The sequence below is a fragment of the Dunckerocampus dactyliophorus genome, chromosome 7 (assembly GCF_027744805.1).
Source record: "Dunckerocampus dactyliophorus isolate RoL2022-P2 chromosome 7, RoL_Ddac_1.1, whole genome shotgun sequence".
Taxonomy (NCBI): Eukaryota; Metazoa; Chordata; class Actinopteri; order Syngnathiformes; family Syngnathidae; genus Dunckerocampus; species Dunckerocampus dactyliophorus.
In genome coordinates, this window is record NC_072825.1 from 13898806 (window position 1) to 13914768 (window position 15963).

Below are 15963 nucleotides of genomic sequence, written 5' to 3' on the forward strand. Positions count from 1 at the left end.
TTAATACAATTTGGAAAGTCTATGTTCGTATAGAACGAAGTGCAAAATATGAAACTCTGCACTGATACAATCTGAAATTACACAATGGGCTCATGTAGTCCGTCTCATATGAGCGCAGCATGAACCTAATAGATTAGATTTGAAGTATCCTCATATTACATTGCAATGATTGCACATTTACAATACAATGGTGAAACTTGGAAATAAGTCATTACTGAGCTAACAAGCTTGTTGCTCAGTGGAGCTCGATGGCAAGACTTGTGCGCAGATATCATTATCCGTACGAAAACTGATAGCCATATGAACCGTTATCTAGTTTGTATGCCAATATCGCTACTTTTGAGGCGCCGCTGTATAGAAATCAAAAGTATACATTAACTTTGGTGTGGGATCATCTTAAAACACTAAACTACTCAAACTACAAATAATATTACAAAATATGCAGATATAAATACATTTGTAAAAAGGCAGGAAAGGAAGGCAGGAGTGAGCATGGGAGCTCTCAGGCTCTCCCTGTGAAGGTGCTGTCCTTCTCACAGGCAGTCACAGCCGCCTGGTCATTGAGCTGACAACCTCTGCTTGTTGGCTTCTGCTAAAACTTGATTTACAGTCCTGACGTATTCACCAAACCTACATTGCAAATGTGTTTAGCAGCTGCCCGTAATGTTCACATGGGTTAAAAACTGGCAAGTTTTGATATGTTGACCTAGAGTAGAGACTTTTTGATGCAACATGTCTGTTACTCAAGCACGGGACACATTCTGGAGTCACAGATTTTTGCACCACCATACTATTTTGCATGGAGAGGAACATGCATTTACCTGGGGTTCAAGGACAGTTGGAATGGCAACTATTTTAGCATAGCATTCAGTAAAGCACAGACCTTAAATTGTCAATGAAAGTGGAAACAAAGATGGTGGAGCACCATTATTATTTATCACAAAATCTTAGTTCAAATAATATTACTTCTCAGAACCTTCTGATGACATTATGGACTGTGGATGATGAAATCCCCAAATTCCTTGCAATTGCACATAGAGAAACCTTGTTCTTAAAATGTTCAATTATTCGCTCACAAAGTGGTGAACCTCGCCCCATCCTTGTTTGTGAATGACTGAGCATTTCAGGGAAGCTCATTTTATACCCAATCATGGCACCCACCTGTTCCCAATTAGCCCGTTCACCTGTAGGGTGTTCCAAATAGGTGTTTGATGAGCATTCCTCAACTTTCTCAGTCTTTTTTGCCACCTGTCCCAGCTTTTTTTTGGACCATGTTGCAGGCATCAAATTCCAGATGAGCTAATATTTGAAAAAAATAACAAAGTTTACCAGTTTGAACATTAAATATTTTGTCTTTGTAGAGTATTTAATTGAATATAGGTGGAAAAGTAATTTGCAAATCATTGTATTCTGTTTTTATTTACAATTTACACATCAACTTTATTGGAATTGTGTTTTGTACTTTACTCTAAATATATGGATTATTAAAGCCTTTAAAAAAACATCATGGCCAATTATGCAAAACTGACAATTCAAAAATAAAGAAAATAAAAACATTATAAAAGCGTCTCTATAGGAAACCATGATTAGTTTGCTGTTGGTAGCAGTTTTTTGGGATTCCATGCTTTATTTGATGTCACGAATAGATGGTCACATGGCCAAGAACATGTGAAATTGTCTTTTCATTGTGTAGATGAACATTTTTGATGATGGTTATCTATCCAGTTTCTAAAGCCAGCATGGCAAACACATATAGGCAAATAACATGGCAATGGAATGTCTGGAATTGAATGGTATTGTTGGAAAAATGAGAAAGTCACTATTTATAAATGGTATGATTATCATTGGAGTATATACAGTACCTGACATGGTTGTGGTAGGATGGGTTGATATCAACGCCGTTCTTCTTGTGCAACGTGATAGGTGGCCATTAGTAATGTAACTGCAAGAGACGTGATGCCAGTCATGTTATGTGGCTGTACTGTATGTGTAGCTTAGTACGTGTGTGTACAGGATGTAGTATGCCAGGGTATGTATGATACATTCATATTTGTGGACCGTAGTCCCAGGGAGATTTATTTTGGGTTCTACAAAGATGATGTTGAGCAAAAGAACACGAAAATAATTTGCATTCCCTGCAATTATTTTCAGATGGCAAAGATATATAATGGTCGGGGATTTATCGTTATCAAGGTAAAACTGGCCAATTTATCGTGATATTGATTTGAAGTTATATGGTCCAGCCCTAGTCCAGACTCACTCGTGATAAGTGAATTTCCGGGAAGTAGCATTCAATATTAATAAATGGAATATTTTCATAGTTATGGCATAGAAAGCCTGTTTACGACCTAACATTTTTTTAACATTATGTTTTTAACATTATTAGAGCCATCTAGACATGAAATAACACCCCTACAGTCACCTTCAAACTCCCATCACCCGATATACTAGATATAATCAGAGAAAATAAGACGTATTGGACATAAATAAGCATGGGTGTCACAAGATCTTGTGAGATTAAAATGTGACATTCAGAAAAAAACAGTCTCCTGGGCACTCGGACGATAATAAATAAATTAATCACACAATAAATGAAAATGAACTTAATAATATTGGTGGCCGCCATATGTTGCCATGTGCATGCTTGTCTGTTTTCCTCCTGTCTCACCTCCAAACCGGCAGGAAGAGGATCCACTCTGTGCATTGGTTACAGCACCTTGTCGCGTTTCTTCCGTAGAACAACGGCATGAACGGAGCGATGCCTTTTGTCAGTCATACAGTCTTTGTCTCAGTGAATGCAGGTGGGGCCGGTAGCATACACACAGACTGCAGAAGAGTGTAACGTAGTAGAAATTAAATTGGTAGATGTATTTGTCGTATGTTTTTTTTAAATTGTACTTTTCTTAAAAGTAATGTTAAAATCTCGTATCATCTCATTCTCGTACACCCAGTCTCGTGTATGGTCTTGTCTCGTGACACCCCCATAAAGATAACATAGACTCACGTTAGCAGTTGTTTTTTTCCAGTTGTTTTTTTCTAGACCACGTACTTCCTGTGGTGACTGTTACCTCGTCAATGTATTGTAATGGCGGCCTTAAATGGCTTTACACTCGTGACCCAATATAGTAGACATAATAAGAGTAAATAAAACACTTAAGAAGTAAATAAAACTCCTGTTTGTGTGTGTCACAGTTAATGTGTTCCCGAGCGGACCTTAATGGCAAGCGGACAGGAAGTGACATTGGAGGTTCAGAGTTGAGTTTTAGCTTGTTGTGGGTTATGGCCCCCACAGTAGCCTGTGTTGTTATTATGTTATTATTATTTTACCTGTTGTGAGATAATTTAAACTTGCAATAAATGCCTTTTCTGGCGATCACGTCTTGCACTTGTCCCACGGAACACCGACACCGCAACTGGAATGCTTCTTCTGCCTTTTATTTGCATTTTAGTTCATTTAGTTAAGACAATAATGGACTGGCACCTTTCCAGACACCCAAAGCGCTTTACACTGAAAGATCCCCCAGATTATTTAGTATAATGAGCTCATCAGCCCACCGCTGAATTTCTTCTGTGTTCCAGCTTTCTCTTGCCCAATGTGTCTCGCAGGTCACTATCATTGTAGTCTACAAATGGAGTCGGTAATGACAGCCCCATGGCACATAGTAAATGTGCCCTACATACAAAACTAATGGTGACTGAAATCCACATTAGATTTTTCCATCTTATTGACAAATCAGTCGTTAGTATTGTTTAAGTGCAAGATGACAAGCTGCAATGGTTAAACATATGCTCTGATAAAGAGGCCAATAGAGAGCTTTCTGGATTGTAGGCTATGCTTAGAAAATGCCCTCCCTTGAGGACAGATGTTGACCTTAGACCTCAAATCCTTTGAGCTTTCACTGGCAGAGACTAGTACTGTACTTTTTCATTGCTCTCTTCACCGGCCCTGTTACATCATGGGAGAGGTTTAGTGTTCTTTTATGACGTGTAACCTGGTGTCTTAACATGCTGTATGAGGGATTTCACACAATGATTGCTGAATACAGACTGAGAAACAGAGACTGAGTACATTACTCTAGAACTAAATGAAAGACCAATCCTGAGGATATAAAAATGTGGCCATAATGTCCCTGAGCTTCTTGAGGTCTTTTGACACACTATCTCCAGTCCTCTGACTGAGGGTGCCATCTCACCACAATAAAGCTTCAGTCCAAAAGGATTTTTTCCCCTTTGATATATGTGTGTGCCAGTATCGGAAAAATTGATACAAGCTCTTATGTGCGAACACATATGGGAGGAAAAAATAGCACTTCTTTAGTTTGCCTCTCACATCTGTGGGTAAAAAAAAAATAACTGTGTTTTTGCGGAAGAATCTCTCCAACAGGTCCTTGTTCCTTCAAAATAAACCTCAGGGCTGTAGTTTGATAAAGCAGGCTTTGTCGTTCAGTGATGATGTTTTCATGCCCCGGTGTCCTCGATGTTGTGCTGTTGGGTACTTGTAATCCATTCTCCCTTTTGTCAAAACTATAAAACCTCATCTAATCTTGCTAAAAAAAGATTTATGTTGTTCAAGTTGAATTTATTTCATCCTCACAAGCCAAATAGCTGAAGGGAACACTTGTACTGCCTTGGGAGGCGGATGAATCTGTGAGATGTAGTTTTGGAGATCATCTAGCCACACTTTAAACCGATTTGCTCGTGGTAATTAAGTGGAACAATCAGGATCTTTAAGTTAGGTGTAGTGAACCCCCAGTTTGCTCTTAGGGTGTACTCACATTTGGCTGGTGTGAGGACACTGATCTGCATCTCAGCACTGCATGCCTTTGGCACAATTGGAATCAACGGGCCAGGGCACGGTACAATTCCATGCACATTCGCAACGTAGCCAAGTCAGAGAATGACTTGTAATGCGGTGGCTCCTCGCGAGTTCTTATTGATAATTGATGCAATTCATAAAAATAAAATAGAAAGACTCCAAATAATCCAAAGTCATAGTAAAGCCACAGCACCTCCGCTATGACATTCCTGGGTGTGATTGACATGTAATTTAGTTAATGTGATCACTCCTTTTGCAAATGATTGACAGCTGCCACCTCGCACAACATAGATAATTATAATCACTTGAACTAAGACAAACTAATCCATAAAGTCAGGGAAATTGCTGTTTCCCAGCAGAATGGAAGTAAGGGGACAAGCCAACGAGCCATAGCACGAATGCTCAGAGCGCAGACCAGCTGGGGAAAGGAGAGGTAGAGGGAATTGTGCACAGATCCAGCACGATACGAATGCTGTTAGTGCTGTGTCATTGCTGTGTGAAGGAGCTGTTTACTATCCTATTACAACATAGGCCGCCGTAATTTATCATTAAGTAATTTAGGCTGCAGGTCGCTTACAGTGGCTTGAAAAAGTATTCATACCCCTTGAATTTTTCCACATTTTGTCACATTACGGCCTCAGACATCATTTATTTGCATTGTATGTGAAAGACCAACACTAAGAGTCACACAATTGTGAAGTAGAAGGAAAATGATCTACGGAGCACACCAGACAGGTCAGGGATAAAGTTGTGGAGAGGGTTACAGCAGGGTTATGTTATAAAAAGATTTCCCGATCTTTGAAAAGTCGTTCGATCCATCATCGGCTGTCCACCTAAACTTAAAGGCCAAACAAAGAGAGGTCTGATCAGAGTTGCAACCAAGAGGATCACGGTGACTCTGGAGGGACTTCTGAGAGCCACAGCTCTCTCGCAGCTAGAGTGGAGAAAAACTAACACTGTGAACACACCGTCCCCACTGTAAAACATGGTGGTGGCAGCATCATTGTGCTGAGATGCTTTTCTTCAGCAGGGACAGGGAAGATGGTCAGAGTTGACGGGAAGATAGATGGTGCCAAATACAGAGAAAATCTTGGGAGAAACCTATTGGAGTCTGCAAAAGACTTGAGACTGTAATTGCAGGGAAATGCGGCTCCAAGCCTTGACTCAGGAGGGCTGAATGCTTTTGCACGGTACACTTTTATTTATTACGACGTAAAAAAAAAGTGAAAATAATGTATTGGTTTCCTTCTACTCCACAATTGTGTGCCGCTTTTTGTTGGTCTTTCACATAAAATATGTGTGTGGTTGTAACATGAGAAAATGTGGAAGGGGTATGAATACTTTTTCAGGCCTTTCTGTAGAGTGGACAGGGTGAAAACCTTCAAGTTCCTTGGCACATACATCAGCAAGGACCTCACCTGCTCTCACAACACCCAACAAATTATCAAGAAGTCCCAAAAGAGACTGTACTTCCTGAGAAGATTGAGGAAATTTGGCATGTCCACCAAAATCCTCAGTTGCTTCTATAGATGCACTATCGAAAGTGTCCTTACCACCTCCATCACTGTTTGGTACGGTAGCTGTACAACACGTGATAGGAAGGCACTCCAGCGGGTGATCAAGACCTCACAGCACATTGTTGGGGCAGCCCTCACCTCACTGCAAGACATTTATAAATCTCGAGTCCTGCGACGAACAAACAACCTCATCAAGGACAGCACACATCCACAACACTCATTATTCACACTCCTACCGTCAGGCAGACGCTACAGGAGTTTGAAGTCCAGGACCAAAAGGCTGGCAAACAGCTTTTACCCACAGGCCATCAGGCTTCTCAACGAAGCACTCACACACGCCGCACGCAACACACGCACACACTCATAGCACTTTATTTATTTATTTATTGGTATTAATGTCTCTTCTGTTCTTGTTGCTTAATTTATTGGTATTAATGTTTCTTATGTTCTTATTCATTTTGTTGTGTTTTCTGTCTTTTTTGGGGGGGAGAAGGAACAGAATAAGAATTTCATTGCATAGCAGGACCACCTGTTTTACTGTGCATATGACAATAAAACTCTTGAATCTTGAATAGTGTATATTAGGGGTGTCACGAGGCACAAGATGCACGATATTAAGACGAGATGAGATTTTTACGTTAATTTTAGGAAAAGTACAATGAAAAAACGTGACTGGACAAACAAACTCTTAAACGAGTCACAAAACAATACGGGTACGTTTTGAAAATGTTTATTGTCCCACAAATTGACGCTAAACAATATTGTCAATTTATTTATGTTTTTTAGACCAAATAATGTTCTCGCGGGACAGCTTTTCTCCAAATGAGAAATCTCGTCACGTTCTAATCTTGTGAGATCTTGTGACACTCCAATGTATTTGTATTAGTCTTCCAAATCTAAGCAGAATGAAGAGATAATACTTATAACACTGACACTCTCTGCTCTATTTTTGATGACCTCTGTTGCACCGATAAGCAGGTAGTGGTGCAATGTGAGGGCTGCGGAGAAGGAAACAAAAACAGCTGTAACGCAAATTTTGGTGATTTACAAATGGATACATTCAGAACAAACATTTAAACTTTTCTCAAACATGCTTAAAAGTTTATCCAAAAATAACCTTTCTGAGTCTGTGCTGAAAGGTTATTTTGTTATTTTTAAACTGGGGAAAATCCATCTTTCCGGCTGCATGTTTTTAACACTCCCCCCCGGCTTCTTCAATTACGGGACTTGTGTGTGGGAGAGAAAAGGATGGCATTTTGTTTGCGTGTTTGCTCGTTTGAGAAGTAGTGCTGCAGAATTGTAATTGTTGGCTTTTATCACATATCCCTGCTGATCCGCAGCCCGTTCTGTGTTTCTCACTATATTATGCAACAGTCTTTTCTTGCAAGTCTTTGCAAACGGCTCTGATTGTGTAACATTCAAGAGTGAAACGGACTGTGAGGCTTCACATTTATTAACAGTCCCTGTGACTGACGTCTTTCGATGCCCAATAAAACATTTGGTCTGCAGTAACTTTCAGTATGCCACTAAACTTAACAACAAGCCTCTGGCAATTATAGCTTTCTCAACTTGTATAATCAGCAGGAAGTTTCATCTTATTTGGGGGGGGGGGGGGGGGGGGGTGCTTGTGCTGTTTCTGTTCTACCACCAGCACTCTCAGTACATATTTAAATGCACAAAAAAACTTGGACAGAAAGCTCTGATTTACATTTTTTGCTATACAAATGGAAATTTTTGAAGATCAGCGTTAAAGTTATTATGCACTGAAGCTATTATATCATAAATTGGTCTCTGAATGTTCTAAAGAGGCCATGGAAATCTGTGATTTCTGTGATTCAGCAGATTTTTTTTTAAGCTGGTTCACTTTGATGTTATCGTCAACACATTTAACAAGTAAAATGTCATTGTAAGGATTTACGGTGTTGCAGTATGACAACTGCACCGATGTCAGTTGTTGTAAAAGACCCTCTGCATTGATGACCAGAGAACATATTTACTCTGATTTCCAGTATTTTTGTTTTCTGTTCGTACAAAACAACGCAGTGAAATGTAAAATTGAGCCACACAAAAGCGTAAATTACTTAGAAGTGCGTGAAGTGACACGTCTAAAAGATCATAATCGAAACTTTGCAACATTAAGAAATTTGGATTAGCTCTCATATTAGGCATACAGGGGTACCACGGTTTTCGTTATTAATCCATTCCAAAGGGTTTGTCGAAAATCGAATCGTACAAAAACCAAATACATTTTTCTCATAAGAAATAATTTAAATCGGACCCCCAAAAATGTTAACACAAAACGCATTTTATAGTGCCAAGCCAGTCCCAACTTTATTTGTAGTGGACCAAAGTGCTGTACAGAAGAATGAAAAACATAAAAGCACACACGACAACAAGTTATACCTAAGATTATAAAAAAGTAACAGCTTGGATAAAGTGAATAATTATAGATTTACATGCAGAAAACAATTAATGAAAAACAATGAGGCAACATTTTGTGAAAACCGAATCAGAAGAAAACCGAGGTTTGACTGTATCTACTTGGATCAAACCGTACTGGGCGATATTGATATTTTTCATATATCGATATTTACTTTAATCACGATATCAAAAACAACAATATCGTTCATATTGATATGGATTTGCGCTGTATCACCCTCATCTCTCTGCACTGGCCTGCCCCCCTCTGTGCATGCAAGAAGAGGGGTGGAGCAGAAGCCCGGCTGCTCAGTCAATGCGACAGCGCCTGCGCTGGAAGAATTAGTCAGAATGTGGCCCTAATGCTCCAACGTAGCTCAGTAATTTGGAGGTACTTCGAATTTAGAGCATTAAAAAATCATTTTCACCACCCTTAAACTTGGCAAAAACTCCAATATGAGGAATGTGTGAAGCTGCGTGTTGGCTGCACGACTCCTGCCCCAACACAAAGCGGTGTCCTATCACATGGCTAAAGATATGATCCCAGTTGCAACAGTAGAAAAAGCTAACTTAAGAAACCGCTGCAAACAATGACTTGCGATGTCCACCGAGCTTCGCAGTCACAATTATTTAGCATGACAAGCTCTACCACAAATGTGCAAGGAAGTCAGTCAGACGGTTGCTAAGCCTGATGCAATTGACAGGTTGGTGTTCCTGGCACAAAATAAAATAAGGACGTGCTTGTGTCTTCTAAAAATGTTTACCTAAAAAAATACTAGTGTTGAATTTAAATTAGTTTGAGTTGCTGACATTTTAAAATGTCCTCTTTAACCAAGCACTCCTTCATATTTTGTTCTTTTGTGCTTTTGTTATTAGCTGAGGATTTGAGCATCGTTAAAGGTTTGCAAAAAAAGATTATATTTTACTTTTTCTATGTTTATTTCAAAAAGAGAACGGCCTACTTTATTTTAGCGTTTTTTTTAAATATGCATCTTTCATTTAGCATTAAACCTTCAAAAAACATCCCGATGTTAAGTATTTACTGTAACTAAATAACACGCATATTTGGCTTTGATTTTGTCTAAACTCACTTTGCGGAAAAAATACCAGGATATATATCTATAGATATTCAACCTAAATATATCGGGGTATGAGTTTTGGTCCGTATCACCCAGCCCTAATCTCAAACTTTTTAAACATTGATACTGGCAAAGAAGCTATTACTCATTTGCATTCAGTGTGTTACAACACACGTTTATCAGCCGATATTACGAATGGATGCAATCACCAAAGAGATGGTTTTTAAAATTGCATTTGCATGATTACCCTTGGTGCTAAATTGCACAAAATGATGGATGTATTCGCTTGCATTTATACTTGATAGCGAAGTGCTACTGTTTTATTGGCTGACTGTAGTGATTCCGCTTCTAGCTTATATAATTAGGAGATCCTGACAGACACACAATATACTTTTTATGAACTGCTGGTTTTAACTTGTCATTCATATTTCCCCCCGCAGCCTCTGTCAGCAGCATGGGCCAGCGTCTAGGAAAGAGAGAGTCACCGACAGACAATAAGGTACAGGTCCCTGGAGGTGCTCTAATGACTTGGTGTTTGAGGATTTCTATACCAGTGTGAACATTACCTTTTATTAGTTGGAGTTTGGACCGACTGTAGACAGTAGTGATGGTAAACTCTATTACTTTTACTGAATCGAATATGAGTCACTCATTAAAGTGAATCAAGTAATTGGTTCACTTGAGTCGGGTGTGACAAAAGAAACAAAACCTCATACTGAGATTCCCATATACAGTATACGCACTACGCAAACACTTCACAGAGATGGTTGGCCTGTTGCAGCGAGACGTTTGGATGTGACACATTTGCCCCATAAACAAATGCAAGAAAATGGACCAAACTTAATAAAGCGCCTTTCTGTAAAGTTTTTGTAGGCTGGTTTCACCGTGGGAACAGTATTATGCCACAAAGTCAACAGATTGGGTTCGTAAAATGATATCCAATATGGCGGCTATATTGGCGTGTGATTCAGCGCACGTCAATAGTTTACCTACCCGACTCACTGAACCCTTGAGCAGCGTTGACCTGTATAACGCTGCTTTATACAGGATAACACAGCATTATACAGGATAACGTAGCGTTATTCAGCATAATAATGCATCGTTACAGTATATCGCAGCGTCATTCTGCATAACGCAGTGTTATACATGATAACGCAGCTTTATACATGATAACTCAACGTTATTTAGCAGAACGCAGCGAATGGACATTGAAAGGGTGAACGAAAATACATTTCTGGGCATCATAATAGATGAAAAAATGAGCTGGAAATCTTGCATCGTAAGGTGGTGAGAAATACTTCAATATTGAATAAGGCAACATTTGTTATTGATCAGAAATCACTCCACACTCTTTACTGTTCTCTGGTATTACCATATCTAACTTATTGTGTGGCGATATGGGGTGTTAACTATAAAAGCACTTCAATATTTATATCAAATTCATATAAAATGTATATAAAATTGATTTATATAAAAGCACCACAATAATTGTCTTACTATAATTATCATAGAATAACTGACTAAATCAACACTAACTGGTTCCGTGCCAAACCTCAATCCGTTCCTTTATCTTGCTTTTTCATTTTTATGGTAGCTCTTAAGGAAAAATAATTCAGCCCGACTGTGCTTGTTGTGAAACGCATTACGCCTCAAAGGTATACATACAGCTGACAGACAACTAATAACGCAAAAGTCCAACTACTCATGGACTGTTTGAACCGCTCTCTTTGCACTTGGCTGTAAAGTGTATTTCAAGTCAGGAGCCACATCCTTCAAAGAGATGATTTGAACACCTTCTCATTTCAAAGGCTCCTTCACTGATAGTTCTTACCTTGAATTTGGAGGCGCCTATGAGTGGGTCCTTTGCGATCCGACCTATTCCCAAGATTCATTTCGCTTTCATGACAGACGTTTTACCTTAAAAGCCAGGAGCAGCATTGCAACCGGGGACAATGGGATGTCAGTGAAATGCGGCAACAGTGGGAGATTACTTAAGTCATCTTAATGTTCAGCAGTGTGATGGATGTCACGAAGAATAGATGTAACTGCTTATCGTCGTCATTCTAGAGAATGTGGTCAGTATTCAAAATAATCAGTGTTGTAATCATTAAGAGTTTATAGTATTTACGCCTATGTACAAGTATTTGTCTGTGCACGTACAAATTGGCACAATTACCTTGCTCAGAGATCACAAGGTAAGGGCAGAGGAGTCAGTTTGGCTGGCAGGACTAATTGACACGCATAATCATAATGGAACTGCCTTCCTGTTCTTCTTGACATGTGCAAGGGTCAGATGATGCTTTTAGTTTCCCCAGCGCACAACTTAATGTCAACCCTGCTCTATTGAATAGGCAGGGAAGTGTAATATGACGCTGAAAGCCACGCCACTGCAGTCTGCCCACGGTAAAAATTGCACCCCCAGAGTGCTCCTATGTAGGTTCAAAATCAGGGTGTTGTGTTATGTTATAGAGATAATTACCATAATCATATCATTTTAAGATAAGGGGAAATTTCAGACTACTACTTTAAAAGTACACATGGCATTTAAAATCTGTTTTACGTACAATATGCCCAAATAGTCTGCACAGCAATTGCCAAAATAAAAATGATATTGTAATGTTTGTGTACGTTTGCGGAAAACAACCAAAAAATACACATTGCTTTAATAGTATTAATGTGTCCAATAGTAGGAAAGCCATGTCCATCAGATTACTGTGTTCACAGACATGCGTCAAGAGTACCGTATTTTCTACATATAAGTCACACTTTTTTTTATAGTTTGGCTGGGTCTGCGACTTATAGTCACGCTCAACTTATATATCAAAATGTATACAGTATATAAGTTAACATGTGCTGCCTTTAAGTTAAAGTGGGGTGGTGGTTGTTTTATTGGCGACACCCAATGGCCACAATAATTCATTTAGTTGCACTTGTGACGCAGTTAGTTACACAAATTGAATCATACCTGACGCTTTTGTGTTCTGGAATACTTTCTAATACGCTTCAGTCATGATCAAAAATACTGGCATGCCAGAGATCCCAATGTTTTTGGCTAAAGATGACAATGTATGGAATACGGCGGAACCTCGGTTAGCGTCATTGTCGTTCCAGAATGTCCGAAGTTAACCGAATCCATTTTTCCTATAAGAAATAGTGTAAATCCAATTATTCAATTAATCCAATTAGCTTTACAGTTATAAGTTTACATGCAGAAAACAATTCAAAATACATAGAAATACATATAAATGATGAATGAAAGGGATAAACGAACATTTACGGTTACTTTTACCTTCAGTGAAGATGTGATTCTCGACGTGACTGGAAACAGGAAGGTGGTGCCACGTCGTGTCTTTGGGACCAGTCACGTCTTCGATGAAGGTAAAGGTAACCTTACATGTTCATTTATCCCTTTCATTCGTCATTCATTCATATGTCTTTAGAACTGTGTCATACATGTAAAACTATGATTGAAAAACTATAAAAAGGTTTTTTGTGTTCGCATCTTTGAGTCAACCGTTGATGACAACATAGACAGGCAATGTAACATATATATTCTTATATATATATGTGTGTGTGTGTGTGTGTGTATATATATATATATATATATATATATATATATATATATATATATATACACACACACACACACATGTATATACAAATAATACTGATAGATATTGGTCAATGACAAAAGTGTCGCTAAAAACTGATAGATATTGAATGATCAGTCCAGGTTGTATGCAGTGTTTCAGCTGGGATAGGCACTAGTTTCCCTCTGACCCTGATGGTGGTGGAAAATGCATACTTATATTAATGATCGTTATAATTAATGTGCATCTACTGCAAGTGTATCAAGATGAACTTGTCGCATCACAACACAAGAACAGGTTTCTCTATTTGAAAAAAACCTAAACAAATAAATGGGTGTCACTTTTTCCAACAGTCGATCTGAGTCTGCTCTGTTGCCATAGTGACTCACCTCCCCAACCTGTTTTTGATTCCCTGTTTAAGGCTTTATCAACACCTGAAACCAAAGACGAGACGAGTCCAGTGGGTCCAGCAGCAACAACATCAGCAGAGCCTGAAACACAAGATGAAGTGTTTGGTAAGCGGTTAAGCAACGCTGGTTTGCATTTACATCAATTCGGGCAGAAGGCCCTCCTTGTTAAGCAAAATCACGCATTCAGGTAGTAAGTTGTAGTGTTTCAGTATTAGCAAAATATATTTTAATATACATATATCAAATAGAGTGAGCACACTCACTTCAACTTACTTCATCACATTATAACAAAATGTTCCAGGTGAGATTGACTCATTGTTTTCATCATGGAGTTGCAGCAGTTAAGCCGAGGTCACAAGCGGTCATCAGGGCTCCCACAGCTGGTGTACGTGCAAAAAAACGCAAGAAACACACCGAGGGCGCACGTGTGACGTTCTGATTTTCGATCCGCAGACTGGCCCCAGAGGTTCTGTGTCATGTCAAACAAACTGTACGGGCGCTTGCGTTTTTTTCAGGTTGCAAGACAAACTTACGCACTTTGGATGTCTTCGTGCGTCGTCTGTACGGCCAAAGTGTGTCTTTCGTACGTTTTGCTGGGGTGAGGTTTGGGGAAAATGGAAAGTTTTAGGAAGCCAGACTACAGTATGTGCGTTGTGCACCGTAAGTGCACCCCACATACGTAATTAGCGTTCAGATAGTTCATACGTCCTCCATGCGTGTCGAGATCTTACCCCTTCATGGTCACCACAAAACTGTTCTCCACCAAAAAAAAAAAATCAGCAATTTGGGGAACGCCAAAATCGTTCATCCGGTCATGGTCATAAAATTATCAAATTATCATTAATTTTGACTTTTTGACTTGGGATAAAATAAGTGAAACTACAGTGTTATCATTTATCTGGTGTTTTTCTTGGCCTGCACTCACCCAGTTGAGCTATATATGCATTTATCAATATTCATAACCCCTAAAATATTGGTTATAAGGTCATTTAAATGAGTATATATGCTATAGCCATTGTAATTCTGTACTACGTATATGCAAATACTTTACAAAGGTACCTGCAATACATGCTGTTGCAATCGTGAAGCTCAGTGAAAAGTTCTTACAGTGTTTTGCTCTGAATATCTTGGAACATCATTGTTCAGTGAAAGCCAACCGCTCATAAAAAGGACTTTTGTAATCCTGCAACCCAGCAGATGAGGGCAGAGTTTGTTGTACAACACATTGGGCACACGTCTGAACATTTGTGATGGGTGTACAGACTAGGGTACAGGGAAAAGGACATTCATTCACTAATAGATAAAAAAAATTGCAGTTTCCGGTGCAGACCCATTTGATTCTAAGAAGATGGTCACCAGATGGGGTTATTTGCAGGGTATTGTAGTTTAAGCATGCTGCATTCCTTAGCATGTACAGAACATTAAAACAAAAAATGTCAGCTGACTCCGTGTTGGCTTCATCAACTCTGAAAGAAGTAGAGTAAAACTACAGCCGTCTCACAGGGTGAGGGAAATATATTTGCAGCATTTCCGTACATTATCTGTCTCCAACTGACATGCAGCGCCATTAAAGTATTGAAAACAAGTAAAGAGAAGAGCTAGAAATTAAACGGAAACCAGAAGCAGGATTGCTATGCATTGGACTAAAACAAATCATGATGCTTTTGTCCTAGATAAACAAGACATACAGTATTCATGAAATTGGGGTATTTATCTGGTAGTGTACACACTGTCAGTGTATGCAGTGCAGGTGGTCCACGTGTTACGACCCAGTTCCATTCCTCCCGGCGCGGCATAAGCTGATTTTTAGTGTAAGTTGGAACTCATACCTCAATTAGCACCTAAAGTCACTTAAGTACACAGAACACATGAAGGGCATAAAATACAGTGATAGAAACTTAATACAAGAATTAAATTAAACTATAATTTAAAAAGAACAAAAAAAAACAAAAACAATGAATGTGACATGAGTCCTGACTACGTGGGTGTGGGTGGAAGATGGCTACGTGCGAAGAGGACAGTTAAGTTTGCCAATGTTGTTAAGCGTGGCTGCGGACGACAGTTGCTTGTTTTGTTTTCGCAATAAAGACATTAATCTACCATCTCCTTGTCATCCTTACCACGTCTGGGAAG

At 39.2% G+C, this 15963-nt stretch overlaps 1 protein-coding gene across 2 annotated transcripts in view; it reads left to right on the forward strand.

The window, feature by feature from the left end:
• Positions 1-15963, forward strand: part of LOC129185700 (myelin basic protein-like) — a 35886-nt gene that overhangs the window by 6087 nt on the left and 13836 nt on the right. For both annotated transcript variants that reach the window (XM_054783074.1, XM_054783073.1), the window contains exons 2-3: positions 10271-10329; positions 13842-13935. In XM_054783074.1, the coding sequence (XP_054639049.1) occupies positions 10285-10329; positions 13842-13935 (139 nt within the window). In that variant the 5' untranslated portion in view covers positions 10271-10284. The remainder of the gene's footprint in view (positions 1-10270; positions 10330-13841; positions 13936-15963) is intronic.